Source organism: Andrographis paniculata, unplaced genomic scaffold, assembly GCF_009805555.1.
Source record: "Andrographis paniculata isolate CXL003 unplaced genomic scaffold, ASM980555v1 Contig70END, whole genome shotgun sequence".
Taxonomy (NCBI): Eukaryota; Viridiplantae; Streptophyta; class Magnoliopsida; order Lamiales; family Acanthaceae; genus Andrographis; species Andrographis paniculata.
The window spans coordinates 2,900,566-2,918,352 of record NW_026137607.1 but is presented as its reverse complement, the minus strand read 5'-3'; the positions used below and the strand labels follow the sequence as shown (position 1 = coordinate 2,918,352).

Below are 17,787 nucleotides of genomic sequence, written 5' to 3'. Positions count from 1 at the left end.
AGAACGTTAACTCCATCGATTCGTCAACTAATATTGGATCATTTGTCCAAATCAGTGACTTTCGACGAAGAACGTTTCGAAAGACACAAAGAACCTGAAGAACAATACAGAGAGAGTTTAAAGATTACCCATTTGTTTGAATTCTCGATGTAACTTCGGTATGTCAAATGAACTGATTATGACTCTTATTTATAGGGGAGGAGTGGCCTCGACTTCCTTTTTTAATGGTGCCACGTGGCGTGTTCTAATTGGCCAATAGGAATATTTTACTCCCTCCGTCCACAAAATAAGTATACATTTACTTTTGGCGCGGAGATTAAGGAATAATAGTATTTTAATTATAGTGGGTAGGTAAAAGTAGTAAAATGACATTTTTGCCCTTACTTTTTCGGTATAAAAGTAATGATGTGATGTAAAGTAGAGGTATTTGTGGAAAAAATTGGGTATTTAATGAAATGGTTACATTGTAATTGGACGTCCCAAAATAGAAACATGTATACTTTCTAGCTGGACGGAGGGAGTATAATATTTCCTTTTCCATCAGATGTTTTCCATTCTTAACGGATTTAATTGTGCAACTTATTTTCTCGCCAAAATCTTTATATCATTGTCCTTTTTCAGAAGATTTTAATTTATATACTTTCTTTATTGACAAGATTAATTTATTTTGCTTCAAATTTATTATGGCTCTATTTATGCCCATAATATTTGTACGATATCTTGCATTTTAAGCAGATTTTTGCATTAATAGTTGATATTTATTATACAAAAATTAACATATGTGCATAATTAAATAATATATACTTATTTAATTAGAATTTTATTTTCTTTCAAAATATATAATATTTAATTGAATTTAGATATATATTTTTAGTATCTAACTATTATTTAATAAAATACAATAAATACAAATATTAATATAATCATTCTGTTTACTCAGCATTTCTCAATGAAATAATTCCTCATAAATATTATTAAAAAAATACAAATATATACACACATTAATATAATATATATCAACACTCATAAAAACTAAATCATTCAATACAAAATATTATTTGTTATATTACCAGCACAGTTATCAATATCACACAAAAAAAACCAATTCATCTGAAAACGCTGAGTGAAGACTGAATATATATATTTTTTTATTTATTAATAAAAGTCAATTTTTCAATACAAAATATTACTTTATCCATCACATTTATCGTGTGCACCTTTCAATTTTCGTCTTATTAACTTATTTTGTCATTTTCTCATTTTAGAAAGAATTATACACTTTATTTCATTTTAAATTTTTTACTTTATAATTATTTTAATTTTAATTAGAATAATTAATTATTTTTATTTTTATAATAGGATAATTAATTTCACTAATATTCTTAATTATTTACTAATTATATCTTTATTAAATCCCCATATATACAGTCAAGTGGACACCTGGAGCGAGGGAGTATTATTTTTATATCTAACATAAAAAAAAAAAAATTCATTTAGGGTGTGTTTGTTTGGGGGTTTGGATTTTGAACTGAGATTTTAATAGTAAAAATTTTGAATTGGAATAGTTGTATGATAGTGATATAAATATGAATTGATGTGATGTTTTAAATGTAAAATTAATTTTTAGTATAATATAAAAAATAAAAAAATAAGTATTTAATTTAATGTGTTTTAGAAGAAAATTTTATGTGAATAGTAAAAATCTACCAAAATTCCTCAAACAATGTGTTCTTTCTAATTTTTTGTTCACATGTTTTCTTAAAAAAATAATAAACTACACACATTTATTATTTTTATATTTTCTAATAATTTCTTATAACTCACATAAAAATTTTATTTCCGACAATTTTATAAACCAAACACACCACGGAACAAACCCTTAATATCTGTATTTATTATATTTTTAATAATATTTATGTTAAATTATACCACCTAAAAAATACACTGTGAACAAACCATAAATATTTTATTAAAAATAAAACATTATAAAATACTCAAACTAAAAAATAAAATAAAAGTGATATAATTTTAACTATTACAAAAAATAATTTCGAAATATTACTAACTACATTTAATTTATATTCAATGAAATAAATTATTTTTTTTTAAAAAATCTTATAGGTAAAATTTATAATGTGGAACCTACATTATTATGCAGTCAATTTTACACACGCGGCCTTATACCATGACATATTATTGAATTGATATAACATGTTTGTATTATAGTTAGCTGTGGATAAAAAATAATACTGTAATTTATTTTTTTCGTATAATTTTAATTTTGATAATATTTTTGAATGATATCAACAATAAAAAAAAATAAAAATATTGATTGGAACTAATATTGATGTTTATTCTTTTATGAACATTTTTATCCAAAATTTTTATCAAAACATCACACATCTACGGTGGCAGCCTGCACTGCACCAGTTCTTCTTGTTGAAATTATAAAGAAATATGACATCAGAAATGTTATTGATCCGAAATTTTAAAAAAATAAAAACGAACATCAAATTAAAATCGAATCCGAGCTTCGCAAATGACGCAATTTTCTTGAAGCGAATTCAGTCAATCGAATCCGAGCGTCGTGAATGACGCGATTTCCTTGAAGCGAATTCAGCCGCCACCTATTACCTCCCATGATAAAACAAATTGAAATGAATGACTGATTCTGCGAATCGAAACAAAAAATAGAAATTTCAGATAAATTTCGTCACAATAGAACGAATTGAACGGAATTACAAATTTTGCGAACCGAAACATAAAATAGAAATTTCAGAAAAATTTAGCAAAAATTTTGAAAGAAATTTTTTAAGTAAGAAATTTATTTATTTGTATATCACGTTTTTCACCCACTACCACGATATTAGGCTCAACCTACGTACCCCATGAGCCCTACAACCCAAGGTCCATCTTTTATATATATATATATATCCCAACCAAAGCTCAAGTATTAGCCCAATTCAATCTATTCCCTAATTTTTTTTTTTATTAATTATGGAGTCTAATACAATAAACTCTGTTTCATCTTTCCATGGCGGACAATATCCTTTCATTTCTCTTCCTCTTTCGCCAATACATCCAACGTTTCTCCCTTTCTTCTTTTTCTTGCCCCTATTGCTTCTTTCCTTCCCTTTTTTTCCCTTCTTCACGACTTCACGACTTAACGTCTTCACCCACCCTTCTGTTTCTTTCTGCCGCTCTGCCGGTGACTACCAAGTTAATACATATTTAAAGAAAAAAAGATAAATAAAAATAAATCGCCGGTTTGAACCGGCGGTTTACGGTTCGGAGAAAAATCGAACCGAAACCAAACCGTAATAAAACGTTCGATTTCAGTTCGATGGTGGTTCCGGTTCAGGCCGGAATCGCCGGTTTGTAACCGTCAAACCGGCGGTTCCAACTGCGGGTTCGAAACCGATTGGGCAGGTCCATTGACAATACCGATCGACCGATTCAACTGTAACGGCACGGTTGCAAGTTTTTCTCTTTGTTCGGAAGTAGTCCTGGCTCAACGGATTTGATTTGCTCTGAACCACCAAATGTATGTATGTATTGTGATTATTTGGCATTCATTCATTCATTAGAGTATGATTTCTGATGCGACGCGATCAGGTAGATTGATGAGATTCGCAATTGGAAATGAACGCGGAAAAAGCGTCGTCGTGTAATTTCGTCGTGAATTTCCTGCTGGAAGAGAATTACTTGCTGTCTGCTTTCGAGCTTTTCCACGAGCTCCTCGAAGATGGACGGGATAATCAGGCTATTCGACTTAAAGAGTTTTTCTCTGATCCAACTCACTTTCCTCATGACCAGATCTCCCGCTTCAGCTCCTCCCTCCGAGGTACGTATGTAATGTTCTATACAAAACAGCATTTACCAGGGTTGTAACAAATTTTATTCGTGTCCGTACATGAGGTTCGTTTTTGGTTTCATGCTTTTTTGTTAAAGGTCATTAGTATGGTAGTAGGCTTATTTATATCTCCTGACTCCTAGAGATTGATTGTTACAAGGGGACAAATGAGAAATGGAAAAAAGTTACACATATATGTTTGGAGCACATTTCCAGAATTTATATTCGTTTCCATGAAGGCATCACATTTGGCACTAAAACATATTAATTAATTAAACAACGATGCCCAAAAAGAGAGTCTGTAACTATTACTGAAGCTGCTGCTTCAAACTTGCTGAATAATTGTGGTACAATGCTTTCATCTAGGTCCACTTGACTGATGAAATTTTTCCTAGATTAGATATTTAAAACTGCTTCTTGAGGTCTTAAATAAGTTATATGTGAAAATAAAGCCACATCATTTATGCTTTAATTAGTCAAAATCATCGAAAACTTTTATATGATCCAGAGTCTTGAAATCTTTTCGAAATGAAATTATTTCAGGTAAGATCTCGCTCATGTAATGTTTTGAGAGTGATTTGAACAGTCTGACACTGATTTACTATTTTTACAAAAAAAAAAAATAGAAATATCAAGAAAGCATATAATTTGACTAACGTTCCTCTGCATCACTTTAACCTTCACTTTCCATTGAGAAACTTATTCCAATGATTTGAAGTCAATCGTTTGTTTGGGTGCAGCCAAAAAAAAGTCAATTGTTTGTTGAATAGTGTAAAAACAATGCATAAATAAACTGAATTAAGTGGATATTTAATTTTGTGTCCTTTTTTGTTAGTTTGTTAGTTTATTTTTAATTTTTACTTGTAATATCCTACACCATTTCTTATAGAGCTGTGTGTGAATGTGTGCGTGAAATTTTGCAGACCCCCAGAGTTTGCTTGATGAAAAAGTTTTGGTTGAAGACAAATTGGCTGTCGCAGAATATGAGCTTCGCTTAGCCCAAGAAGACATTCTTAAGCTCGAGGCTGAGGTGCAAAAGAAAACTGACTCCCTCTGCATTAATGAATCATGTGGTAATACAAAAACCTTTTGTGTGTGTGTGTTTGTGTTTATATTTTGTGCCTTTGATATTGGTGCATATAAAGTCTTGTTAGTCTTATGCTACACATTACAATGATTTTGCCAAAACAGATTGTGGTGTCACGAGAAGTCTTGAATGCTAATTCATTATAAGTTTCAGAAATATTATTGAGTTGAATGTGCCTGAAGTTATGCTAAAATTACAACTCATTAATCATTGTTTGTATAACAATAACAAAGTGCTATTTATGCGGGAAAATAAGCAGTGTTTTCTATTCTTGCAATTTACATGTTCAATACGATTTAGTGCCGAATGCGGAAGCCTCCATGGAAAATGGTCCATCAGTTAATCAACCAGTGAAGAGGAATATATCCTTCTCTGATTTGGGGCATCTGAAGGATAGCGAACGATTGGATATTAACTGTGCAGTGAAGGAGTATTTGGTATCAGCTGGTTACCGCTTGACTGCAATGACATTTTATGAGGAGGTATCTTAATCCTAGACTCTAATATATAGCTGAAGTGAATTTGGTTGTATGAATCTCCTGTGCTTTTGTAATAGTATCATCTGGTTATAAACTTCAGATAAGAATACATGAAGCCATAGAGGAAATAGCTTGAAAATGTTCTATATGGTTGATAAGAACTTTTGGCATGGTCAAATGGCTTAATATTGATGATTGGAATTAAAATGATTGGAAGTGGTACACACCCCGAACCTCCCCGACACCCAAAATTTTTAATTTTCAGTACCATCATAAAGTAGCTGCATCAATTTTAATTAGACAAAATTACTCATAACTTACATGTAATTTGAAAATTGTGCACCATTCTCCCTAAAATGTATGAAACTCCCTCGTGTTTTAGAAAATATTGCACAAATCCTCTTTTTAAGGGTTTCTGTGCAATATTATTGAAAATATAAAAGAGTCTCACGCAATTTTTAGGAGATTCTATGTATTTTCTAGAAAGCCAAGGAACCTTATGCAATTTTTAAATCACTGGTAAAAATAGAGCAACGTTTCCAAATTGCAAGTAAATTATAAACAATTTTGCCTTTTAGTTAAATATTATGTTGTAAAGGTTGTCTATTTACTTTCTGATCTGGGGTGAACTATTGGTATACAAAATCTTTTAAGTGCTTATCTTTTAATGTGCACTGTATTTAGTGTCTTCTATGGATTTACGCAGGTAACTGACCAGGATTTGGATGCAAGGCGAAATTCACCTGCATGCATGCCAGATGCTCTGCGACAATATTATTACCATTATATTTCTTCTACTGCAGAAGCTGCAGAGGTACCTCTTGAAAGTGCATCAGTTATTTTATAAGATTCTTAAAATATTATCAGGCCCAAACAACTCAAATTAATGTTGTTGGTATTCAGGTCTCTAGATGGAATGACATTGATATTTTAGTTTTTTTATTAGTTATTCTACTATCTTGAGTATTCGCTGCAATTGCTGAGAAGAAAGAAAATTAAAGTCTAGACTCTACTTCACTTATTAAATTGCAGATCTTCCCCTTATTTTAGTATTAAAGTTGGCAACCTAAATTAATTCCTGCATGTTGCAGTTTCAATTTTGGTATGTCAAAAAACTAGAAATTACATAAAAGTAACTAAAACTGTAAACTATCAGTACTGGCTGTTCTACCACAGTTTGCTGAACCATCGATTCAATTTTCTAAGTAATCTTGTCATTGACCCCCAGTCATACTGAACTAAAACTTTCAAATGAATAAACAAGTAATGGAAGTTCATATGAATTAGCCTTTGATTTTTAGCAACTTGATACAATTCAATACTACTTCATATGCATACAATCAGGGGCACAATATATGTCTTTAGAGTTTTGGAGGAAGTGTTGATCCAATTTATACATATTAGTTTAAGTGTTTAGTTGGCAGATGTTCATCTATCTGATTATTTTATTTAATTTTTTGTAATCATGATACAGTTGTTTGAATTGGCATCTATCTGATTATTTTATTTAATTTTTTGTAATCATGATACAGTTGTTTGAATTGGTTTTCTGCGTATTAAATCTTTGGTGCTTTTTCCATATGCTGCAGGAGAAAATAGCAACACTTCGGGAAAATGGGAAGCTAAAAAAGGAGAAACAGTGTTTGTTGAAGAGCAAGGAAGCATCCTATACCCAAATAACGACACTGACAAAATCACTGGAGGCTCTGAAGAAAGAAGTGAAGAACAAAGACAATAAAGTATTTTCTCTTGATTGAATCATTACAATATCAACTGGATGTTCTAAGCATTTATGGTAAGAACTGGCAATCAGGTCCAAAGCTTGAAGAAGACTTTGAAGAGCCAAAGACAAGAACTGAACGATTGCAGAGCAGAGATAACTTCACTTAAAATGTATATTGAAGGATCTCGATCTGGAAAGCCTTTGTTACCTGACTCAGCACAAGTACAATCAGCGTCTCTAGAAAGTCAGAATGAAGAAATGAAGAATGCTCAGAATGAAACAGAGATACTGAAAACAAAAGATTCCATGAATGTGGAGCTTAATGGAGAGGAAAAGAATGAAGGAGAAGTACGTGATGGGGAAAATCCAAATGTAAGCGACTCTGGTTCAATGCCCGATTCACTAAGAGTGGGTACCAAAGTGAGTGAGAAGCAGGTTCATGAGGAAACAAGTAGTCCACCTGATCAGAGGAGTCCGTCTGAGAAAGTGGAGGAGCCTCTAACACCTCTAACACCTGGAGATGAAATTGGAAGCAGTGAAAATTATCTGAAGAGAAATGGGACACCTTCCCTGGAAAATTATAGCCAAAGTATTAAGTCAGAAAGTGTTGTTACAGAGCTCAGTACTGAAAATATGGCAAGTCCTTGTTCCTCGTCTCTGAAAGATAATTTTAATTTTAATGTTTCTAAGACTAACTTTTAGTTCTCATTGCTTCCTCAGGGTTTGGGAACCATTCAAATACTTGCAAATGCATTGCCTAAAATTGTACCCTATGTTCTTATCAACCATCGCGAGGTTTGCTAATCAGTTTAATTTATCTTGCACATTGCCAGATTTTATACCTTCATAGTCATTATTTGTCAAGAATCTTATTGGACTTTATCAATCTAGGAGCTTCTTCCTCTGATTATGTGCGCTATTGAGCGACATCCCGACAGTGCCACTCGTGATTCCTTGACACACACGCTGTTTAATTTAATAAAACGTCCTGATGAGCAGCAGAGACGTATTATAATGAATGTAAGATTCTGTAGGCCATGCAATTGCTTTTTACACAATATTGAATGCCAGGTCATCTCGACTTTTTTCAATTTTCAGGCTTGCGTTACTCTTGCTAAGAATATAGGAGAGCTAAGAACAGAAACAGAATTGTTGCCTCAGTGTTGGGAACAAGTAAGAACTGTTTCTATGTTTAGATCATTGGTTCATTGCTCCATTTTTTGTTGATAATTTAAAACCGCGACAACTTTGTTAATGGTGACTGTATTCAAATGCAGGTCAATCATATTTATGAAGAGCGTAGGGTGCTTGTCGCTCAATCATGTGGTGAGATTGCAGAATTTGTGCGGCCCGAGATTCGTGATTCCCTCATCCTTTCCATCATGCAGCAGCTCATTGAGGATTCTGCTACAGTTGTTAGGGAAGCTTCAGCTCATAATTTGGCATTGTTGCTGCCTCTCTTCCCAAATACCGAAAAATATTTCAAGGTCAGCCTCACTAAATATGCTTCGAGGCTATCATGGAGAAGCTTTCTGACTTGACCGAATTACCTACAACGTAAGCTCCGTGGTTTAGGCAGTGGAGCATTTTCCCTTGTCATAATATAATGATTTGCGAGAGAAACATAAAAAGGAAAGCAGTCAGAACTTTGTCCAATTCTTTTATGTGCTTGTTGATAGGTTGAGGAGATGATGTTCCAGTTGGTTTGTGATCCTGCTCGTACAGTTTCTGAAACTACAATGAAGGACTTGGTTCCAGCTCTAATAAACTGGGGAAACGAGTTGGATCATATATTGCAAGTTATCATGTCCCGTATTCTGGGTTCTAGTCGGGTATATTTGGTGCACCTATGTATATCCTTGTAAATTTTTGAGAAACTTTGTGCTGTCATTTCTATCTAATGAATTATGTTTTCCAGTGTTGCCCGCCTCTTTCAGGGGTTGAAGGTTCCATTGAGTTCCATTTTCGTGCTTTAGGTGAAAGACAGCGCTGGACGGTTGAAGTTCTTTTGCGGCTGCTTTCTGCATTGCTGGGACATGTTTACAATAATGTTGTCGACACTTGTCCTTTTGCATCAGTTTTAGATTCTGCTGGAAAAGCATTGAGTCCACCTCTACTTGAACTCTATTCAGGGTGAGCTTCGAAGTCCTTTACATTCAATTTCTCCCGAGTGTTTCATCAAATGAAGCATTTTATCTGTGAATTAGGAGTATCCACTATGAACTCAGTGCCTATTGATTTTGATCAGGGGGGATAACGAATGGCTTGCATTCGAGTGGTTGCACAATGAGTGCTTTCCTGGCTTGATTCAATTGGCTTCTCTCTTGTCTCCAAAGGAAGACAATTTAAGACATTTCATAGCAAGAGTACAAGCACAAATTTTCAATTTATTTTGCAATCTGTTGTATATTGTATTTTGTTTCAATATATTTAAATTTTTGGACAATCAAATGCAGTTTTTGTTGGCGGTAACTACACAGTTTGGGGAATCTTATTTAACACACATCATGCTGCCAGTGTTTTTAGTAGCTGTGGGCAATGATGCTGACTTGAAATTCTTTCCTATCAACTCTCACCCGAAAATTAGAGGTAATGATTTCAATTTTTCCAGTTTTCATTATGTAGACACTGTTATTTGTGTTAATCTCATATTCCATTGTGACAGATTTGAAGCCACACACTACAGTAGGTCAAAGAGTTGCTACTGTATGCATCCTACCTCTTCTCCTTGCAGGTGTTCTCGGATACCCGAGCCAGGCTGAACACTTGACAGAGTACTTGAAGAATCTGCTGCTTCAAAGTTGCGCGCAGAACGATCAGCTGGCAAAGCAGGATATTATGAACTCTCTGCATTTCTTGTGGTTTGTGCCTTGAGAAAAGCTTTTGATTCATTCAAGGCAATGTGTCCATGTTTAATGCAGTTGCTGGATCTAATGTTGTTTCTGTGCTGCAGTACTTTTGAAGAACACCACAACACCATGATTAATATCCTTTGGGAAATGGTTGCGGGCACTGAAGCAAACTTCAAAATCTATGCTGCCGATCTTTCAAAAATCTTGGTAAGGCTTGTTTTGAAGAGAACCTCTTATCTATCCCTTTTAATTATTATTATTATTATTATTATTATTATTACCTTATGCTAGCTAGCATGCATTGCTTTTGGATGATATTTTTCTTCAAGGTATCATATATTGAAGCAAAAATGGCCTCTATTCATGTTATACCGGCTCTTGTAACTCTTGGCTCGGATCAAAACTTGGACGTGAAATATGCAAGCATCATTGCTTTCGGAGCTGTTGCACAACATTATAAGAATGACATGGTATGGTGTGGTTGGAATCATCGATGTGATATCAGTAGAGCCCTCTGTTTTGGTATTGGTTTGGTTCAATAAAATTGTCTTTAATTTGCAGATTGTCGATAAGATATGCATTCAGATGGATGCTTTTCTTGAAGACGGCTCACATGAAGCAACCATCGCTGTAGTCCGCGCCCTGTCTGCATCCGTACCTTACACAACTGATAAACTCCGGAATTATATCCTTTCCTTACTAATTATAAATTGTCCACATTTCCTCAGGATGGACAGGACAGGACAGGACAAATTGGAAAACCTTTGAATCTTAATCTTAATCTGATAATAATATTAGGTGTTGTCTTTAACTTTTCGTACATCTCTTGTCCAAGATTTTCCATCTCACAACATCTCGGCCATACTCTTCAATGGATCTACAACGCCAACGTGAGATGGTGAATGCCTTCTGCCAAGCAATCCGTGCTCTCGACGCCACAGGTTAATGTGCTTTTCTGTAGATAGATATATAGATGGTTGCATTGTTCAGCTTCTTCCTCCACATAAAATATTTGTTTGTGTTGTCCATAATTGTATGAATGCAGATCTTCCTTCTTCTGCTAGTCTGAAGGACTTGCTGATCCCCACTATTCAGAACCTACTTAAAGATGGCGATGCACTTGATCCCGCACACAAAGAAGCACTGGAGGTGATGCTGAGGGAACGATCCTTGGGCACACTAGACCCTGCTGCGACCACTAAGGTTCCTATGGGGTTGGCTTCTCACTTGAGCAGTTTCTTCGGTGAAAGTGGATTGCTCGCAAAGACAGACAGTGGTGGTGGTAGCGGTGATCCCGGAGCTCCACCATCGGACATTAACTCTAACTCGCTTTCACCAACACCAGTGGAAGACACCCGATTCAGGCGGATAATGCGTGGTAGCTTCAGCGACATGCTTCGGTCTAAACAGTGAAGTGATCTGTCTGCATAACACTCCAACTCCAACTCCAACTCTTGCTCTTGCTTCTTGGTATAGTACATACTTAAAACATTAATTATATATATATATATAGTAATCAGTTTTGGAAGCTAGTATTTTTTTAACTCAGAACGTGGTTATATATGCATGCGAGTGATGTTATGGCAGGATTAGGGTATGATCGTAATCAGTTGGTCCGCATGGCATGGCATGGCATGGGGACTTATTCTTTAGGTTGCTGAACCGGCTTCAACGTTTCTGCTTATGCTCCAAGAACATGAGAGAAAAATTCCAGTTTTATAGAAACAACCACAAGAGGTAAGGTACGACTCTTCTTTTTTTATTAAGTTTTGACTCAGTTTCATATTGTTTCCCTCTTTTCTAGTTTCAAATTCTTTTGCAATAAACCTTATGAAATACGGAGTAGTTTATTTATTTAACTTTTTTTTTTTTTTTTTTTCTCTCCCTTCAATTGTTAAATAAGTTTTTGTTTGAATTTTGGGTTATGGCATATTTGATAACTATTTGTTATCATCGCTCAATTTAAATGTTTACGCAGTGTTTGTTTAAAATTGATTTAAAATAAAATACACTACCAAAAAAACTGTTTTCTATTACGGCCGGAAAATCGTAACAAAAAGCCATATTTCGTGCAATTTGCGTATTTGCTACGCCTTTGTTACGACTTTTTTCCGTAATGTGTACTCGCGTAACGAATGTTTTTTGCCACGCCACTTTTCGTAACTATTACGATCGGTCAACGCTCCCTGAAGTATGGTATTTGTTACGATGTTTGTTACGAATTTTCTCTCGTAACGAAAGGTAGATCCTTCCGCGCGTGTGGCAGGACTTTTAGTTACGGTATTTGTTACGGAAGTTCCTCGCGTTACAAGTGTTTTCCATTGACCGGTTGTCAGAACTTGGCTTTTGTTACGACTATTTGTAACGGCATTGAACGCCGTAAAAAAAATATTACCTACTTATAGTCACGAAACCGTCTGTAACAACAAATATCCAAAGACCACTTTTTGTAACGATTTTCTGGCCTTTTGTTACGGAAAAATAGCGTATTGTGAAAAACAGGGGGTACGCTGCAATTGAAATTGTTCGTAACAAATGGACCTGCTGTGATGCGTATGATACGAAAATAAATTACGAATACAAAGATTGCTATAAACATCATCATCATTACGCCCCGTGCAAACATTAATTCATATTAAAATCTGAATTCCATACCTACCAACAAAGTAAAGCAACCCATAGAACAAGCCTACTAGTATCTACACATCAACAACCTGTTCCGCAAAACGTGCTTAACAGTTCAAACACAAGTAAACAACGCAATAAGCAAATACGGTTATCCATCAATCCCATTAGGCACATTTTTCACCATACGAATTCAAACCACAAAGGTCTACGCATCAATTCCAGACATAGTTCAACAAAAACTCAACACAATCCATCCAAAGACAGGTTCGACATTCAATCCATATGACAAACGGGGCAATTAATATGGGTGTATCGGTACCAACATTTCAAGCCCGGCGCATGAGCTGCAATTGCCAACACAGAGATTACTTTAAGTCATACTTCTTATAAATTTCGGAAGGCAATACAAGAAAGGTATTAAAGTAGATCCTTACGTCCTTGTAGTTCCACTCAATAGGATCTTCACCAACGACATCGCGAAGGGTAGTCGCCCCAGCAATGGTCGGCAAAATAAGGGGTGTGTCCGGGACTGAGGCGGATGTCACGAAGACCTTGACCAGGAAAAGTGTGTCACCTACAGCATCCACAAGTGCAATTTTTGAGTATATTGAGCCATAGATATCAACAGACGTTCAAAATGTATGTATAACATGCCATAACACAGACATTAGAAGTGTAAAGCTTTGCAACTAGAACAATACGAGTATGTATATTCAGACATGTCGTACAATACATGGTATTATATCCATGAATTAGGTACCAAAGCACATTATGTATCCATGAATTACCAGTCTAGGCCCTCAAAGAGGCCATCTCCCTTTATGGCGGAAGTTTTGAAGATAGACCATTACCGATTCTTAATTTTGTGAAACTCTAAGGCCTCAGTTATCGAAGCATCATCCATTGCTCCAGGAAGATCCTGTAAGTCAGATAATGTTAAGCCATAAGAGAGTACACTTATCTAACTTGTGAGTGGATTAACAAGCAACTTCAACCGACACACAGAGTTAACAAGTATGCAAATGCATCAAGAAATTTATGCTTATCGTATGTAAATTAAGTGCAATGTTAATGTTTATATATATATATAGCAGAAAGAATGGTATAAAATTCCACCTGCTTGTTAGCAAACAAGAGGACAACGGCGCCTTTTAGCTCTTCCTCCTGGCAAGGGACCAATGTAATTCCATATAAGAAAGAGGAAAGTACAGTCAATCATTAACAAAGATCATCAACAGTTTAAACAAACAGTTTAACTGACGTAGGGAAAATCAAAACAACTAGAAACAAGAACAATTTTTCATTTCTATTTAAGTTGAAAACAAACTGCCAAGGCCTAAAATATTAAAAACCAAAGCTAAAGGTAAACAAACTGTTAAGTACTGGTTCAAGTTCCAGGGCCACCTAGGTAGGAACTTACTGTAAGAACACTCAGAGAACTTCAAAGGATTATGTGCAGCAAAATTATGCAAACGGTGGCCATTCAATATTTTACAAAAACTACTAAAGTGTTTATTAAAAAAACATCACTCTAATTCTATTATGTTCTTGAAATTTAAAGCTTCACAATTAATGAGAACATTGTTAACCTTTGACAACTAAAAGTACCATAATCGGGACAGCATACCTGTTGAAGCCAAGCACAAGCAAGTTGTTTACCATGAATATGTGATGGTGACATATGAAATAAAAAATATTTTCATTACATTCTTAAGATCTGTCCAGTAACATAGAGTTTAGCTTATTTGATCTTCCATTAACCTTGGTGTAAAACGGAACAAGAATATCCCCTTTGAAATATATAGGTGATGAACTTTCTTCCATAAGTACATAAATGGAAATATCACCCCCAATATTGCATGGAATTCTTCCTTGGCAACCACTAGTCTATCAGTATGACTTGAATCACTAACATATATTATCGCTTGAGTATTGGGAAAATAGGACCTTCAGTATGGCCTAAGCAACAAAGCAAAACATCTTAGCATCGATTCAAGGGATTAGGAAGAAATAAAAAGGAAAAGATACCGGAAAATAAGAATATCATTTAGTATATGTGTATCATGTGGTTGGTTCAAAGATGAGTAAGGTCTATTGTAAGATGCACTCACTCACCACAAGTCATGTTTTATATAGAAATAAGGATTCTCGCTATAGCATCATCTAGTAATAAAAATATGTAGCACTTTGGCTATCAACAAAAAAATGTACCAGCAATCTATCCAGATTTGAAGGATTTGGCAAAGTGTTGTCTTAATTCAAAATTTTGACTTATCCACTTATGTATATATATAAACACATTCGAGATAAACAATCATTGAAATTCAATAGTTAACCAAAGCTCCTAGTGAACAACAACCAATGTGACTGCAATAATATAGCAAAAAAAAAAAAAAAACTACTGCTAGACATTTTTACCACTTCCATTGAAAAATTAAAGTGAACTTGATGTTGTCAAGCACCACATAAAGTATTAAAAAATATACAAAAGAAAAAAGTTAAAATTTTTCTAAAAAAATAATAACAATAAAAGCAATTCCTACCTGAAAACAGAATATTATTTTGACAATTTCACCTGGGTAAACTATTTATCCATGACAGTAATTAACTAAATCTATCAATTCTTAGATACAGAATAAAAAATAAAACATTCTATTGAAAAGTAAAAAAGTATGAAAAAAAATCATTAGAGAGAGATTTTAACATGGATTTAGAACGAAGAAATGTCATTACTGCACAAATCCAATAGGCAATATTAGACAGGGTACAGACACATGTCAGTATTGTGTGATTGAAAAGAGAACCATTAAATTGGACAAATTAACTAAATAGACGATAGAAATAAAAATCACAAGTAATTACTTGGAACTTTTTTGAGTAATTAGTTACCTGATACTGGTCTGCCCACCTACCACAACAAGGAAAACCACCAATGTTACGAATAAAAAACTTCAAAATGACTTCTTAGAAATGGTTGGAAGAGAAACTACTAAGTAATCACAAAACCACTTAGCATAAATGAAATTGTGATAACAAAGAGCATTCCCATGGTTATTTTCTTGAATGTTATTTTATGACTTCCACAGGTTAAAGTTATAACTGTGTTTTGTAGTTGCATTAAGCTTAATGGCCTAGATGCCTAATTATACTCTAGAATCACGACCCACCCTCATAAGCAAATCGTATGTCTATAAAGTAAATCATAACTTATAAAATCCTTCGGCTCCTTGATGGAAAGAATGAAAAAGAAAAAATAAGGAAGCAAGTTTAAAACATTTACATTCCAATCATTTAGCTCATGAGACACGCCGAAACTGCAAGTATAACAAAACAATATTCCTCCCTCATTGGTGAAGTGATTATATATATTTAAAAAAAAAATATCTTAGGCTAACTAGAAGGATAATGTTGACTTGTAGTCTACATTCTCTAAGATAAACCTACAATTATCTTTTATAATGTATGGCAACATTTGAAACCATAGCCAGTGGCAACATTTAATAGCTGATAGTTGTTACAAATTCATTCCACTGTGTATTAATGTGAATAGTTCATCCATGGACATCATTTGTTTTCATGCTCTGGAGCTCTAATGAGAGTGAAAACCTAAAGCCAAGAAGTCCTCAACTTCTTCTTTTCATAATTTCAACATAAATCACCAAGGGCGACACATGACACAGTCAATAACAACCAAACTCAGAAATTAAAAATTAAAATGATGAACCCCATATGAAAATAAACAAATTCACGAGTCCAAGTCAAACAGCAAGGATCCTGAAAGCCAAAAAACTTTGAAAACAATCCCAATTCTATTAAGGATGATAAACTCACCTAAATCCCAAACTTGGAACTTTATGTTGTTATATTGCACTGTTTCCACATTGAACCCAATAACTGTAAAATGAAAAAGACATCTACTCATTAATCAAGTAAAGCAAAGTTTCCCTAATCATATTTTCAGACTACACATTTCGCATATCACCATTTGTCATATTAAATTCTGCCTATGAAATAGATGCAGCAAATTAATGAACTCAAGAAAGCAACCAAAACAAGCTCAAGAGAAGAGAATAACATAAAACAATTAGAAACAACGCAAAATATCCAAAAATTAGCGCGTTAAATGTCAGTCAACCCACGTTCATAGAATAACAGTATCGAATTGCTTAAAGTGAGGATAACAAGGTAAGTACTTGGAATAGTAGACATTGCTGTGCGCGTTGTTATCTTTCCCAGTCATGATACAATATACTCTCATTATAAATAATTTTATACTCCAGCCATGTATTATTTTATCATTTTTATACTCTCATCACCCATCTTAAACAACAAGACAGAAACACAAACACCTCAACCCATACTGATCCTAGGTTAGAGTCGAACAGGTGCAGATTGAGATTCTTCCCTTTCAAACCAGCAGACCAAAAACCAAAATTCCAGAACCAAAATAATCATGTGATAAAATTACAACATTAATAAATCAAACTTCACAGGGCACTTAAACAATCTGCCTACTAGTTCTCTAACACAAGAATACGTTATCCTACCAACTAATCAAGTTCTGTTTATCACACACAAGCCATACAATTCCCAATACCACATGAGAAAGAAGAAGAATATTACGACGCCCTATATCGATTTCTCCTTACAGAGGACGCGACGAAGATCCGTGGATCGATCCTCATACTACTCGAGATAACTTAAAAACATTACCTGGACGCCGTGCCGATTAACCTCCTCGATCCCACCTTCGTCCAGTGCTGATTGAGAAATCGCGTCGAAGAATGAGATGTGCCCTAACTTTCTGAAATTTGCTAAGTGTGAAATCTATTCAGCACCGAGGAGGGGAATAAGAAAGCCTGCGCGTGTGGGTATGAAATCGTTCTTAGTTTTCCAAAATCGCTATAGCGTTTCTACCTTTTTTTAAATCCAAAATATATTTTAAATTTAAAAAATAAAAGTAAACACCATTTCTTACGAAACACAATCGTAACTAATGTTATTTTGAACAAAGTCTACCAACTCCGTTTTTGTTACGGATTATTTTGCGTAATTAAAGAACCTGAAACGTTGACCAAGAAAATATATATTTGGTCACGGAAATTGTCGTAACAAAAACCATTATTTGTTACGATGTTATTGTAACGAACTGTCGAGCCGTGGTG

General features: G+C 34.4%; 1 protein-coding gene and 1 pseudogene across 1 annotated transcript; one reads left to right on the top strand and one right to left on the bottom strand.

The window, feature by feature from the left end:
* Positions 1-3,016: 3,016 nt before the first annotated feature.
* Positions 3,017-11,825, top strand: LOC127264322 (uncharacterized). Its single transcript, XM_051293795.1, has 22 exons — positions 3,017-3,544; positions 3,616-3,844; positions 4,777-4,926; positions 5,241-5,422; positions 6,126-6,233; positions 7,009-7,158; positions 7,233-7,778; positions 7,863-7,937; positions 8,034-8,162; positions 8,241-8,315; positions 8,420-8,629; positions 8,822-8,974; positions 9,061-9,275; positions 9,391-9,508; positions 9,599-9,731; positions 9,808-10,003; positions 10,096-10,201; positions 10,324-10,464; positions 10,556-10,681; positions 10,818-10,935; positions 11,040-11,464; positions 11,582-11,825. The coding sequence occupies exons 2-21, from the start codon at positions 3,643-3,645 to the stop codon at positions 11,405-11,407; spliced, it is 3,501 nt and encodes a 1,166-aa protein (XP_051149752.1). The 5' UTR covers positions 3,017-3,544; positions 3,616-3,642; the 3' UTR covers positions 11,408-11,464; positions 11,582-11,825.
* A 1,237-nt stretch (positions 11,826-13,062) lies between these two features.
* Positions 13,063-16,614, bottom strand: LOC127264367 (ADP-ribosylation factor 1-like; annotated as a pseudogene).
* Positions 16,615-17,787: the final 1,173 nt, after the last annotated feature.

Coding starts and splice junctions, on each gene's coding strand:
- LOC127264322 (XM_051293795.1), top strand. CDS start 3,643: ATGAACGCGGAAAAAGCGTCGTCGTGTAATTTCGTCGTGAATTTCCTG. Junction 7,159..7,232: donor TGAAGAACAAAGACAATAAA/GTATTTTCTCTT, acceptor ACTGGCAATCAG/GTCCAAAGCTTGAAGAAGAC. Junction 7,779..7,862: donor AGCTCAGTACTGAAAATATG/GCAAGTCCTTGT, acceptor TTGCTTCCTCAG/GGTTTGGGAACCATTCAAAT.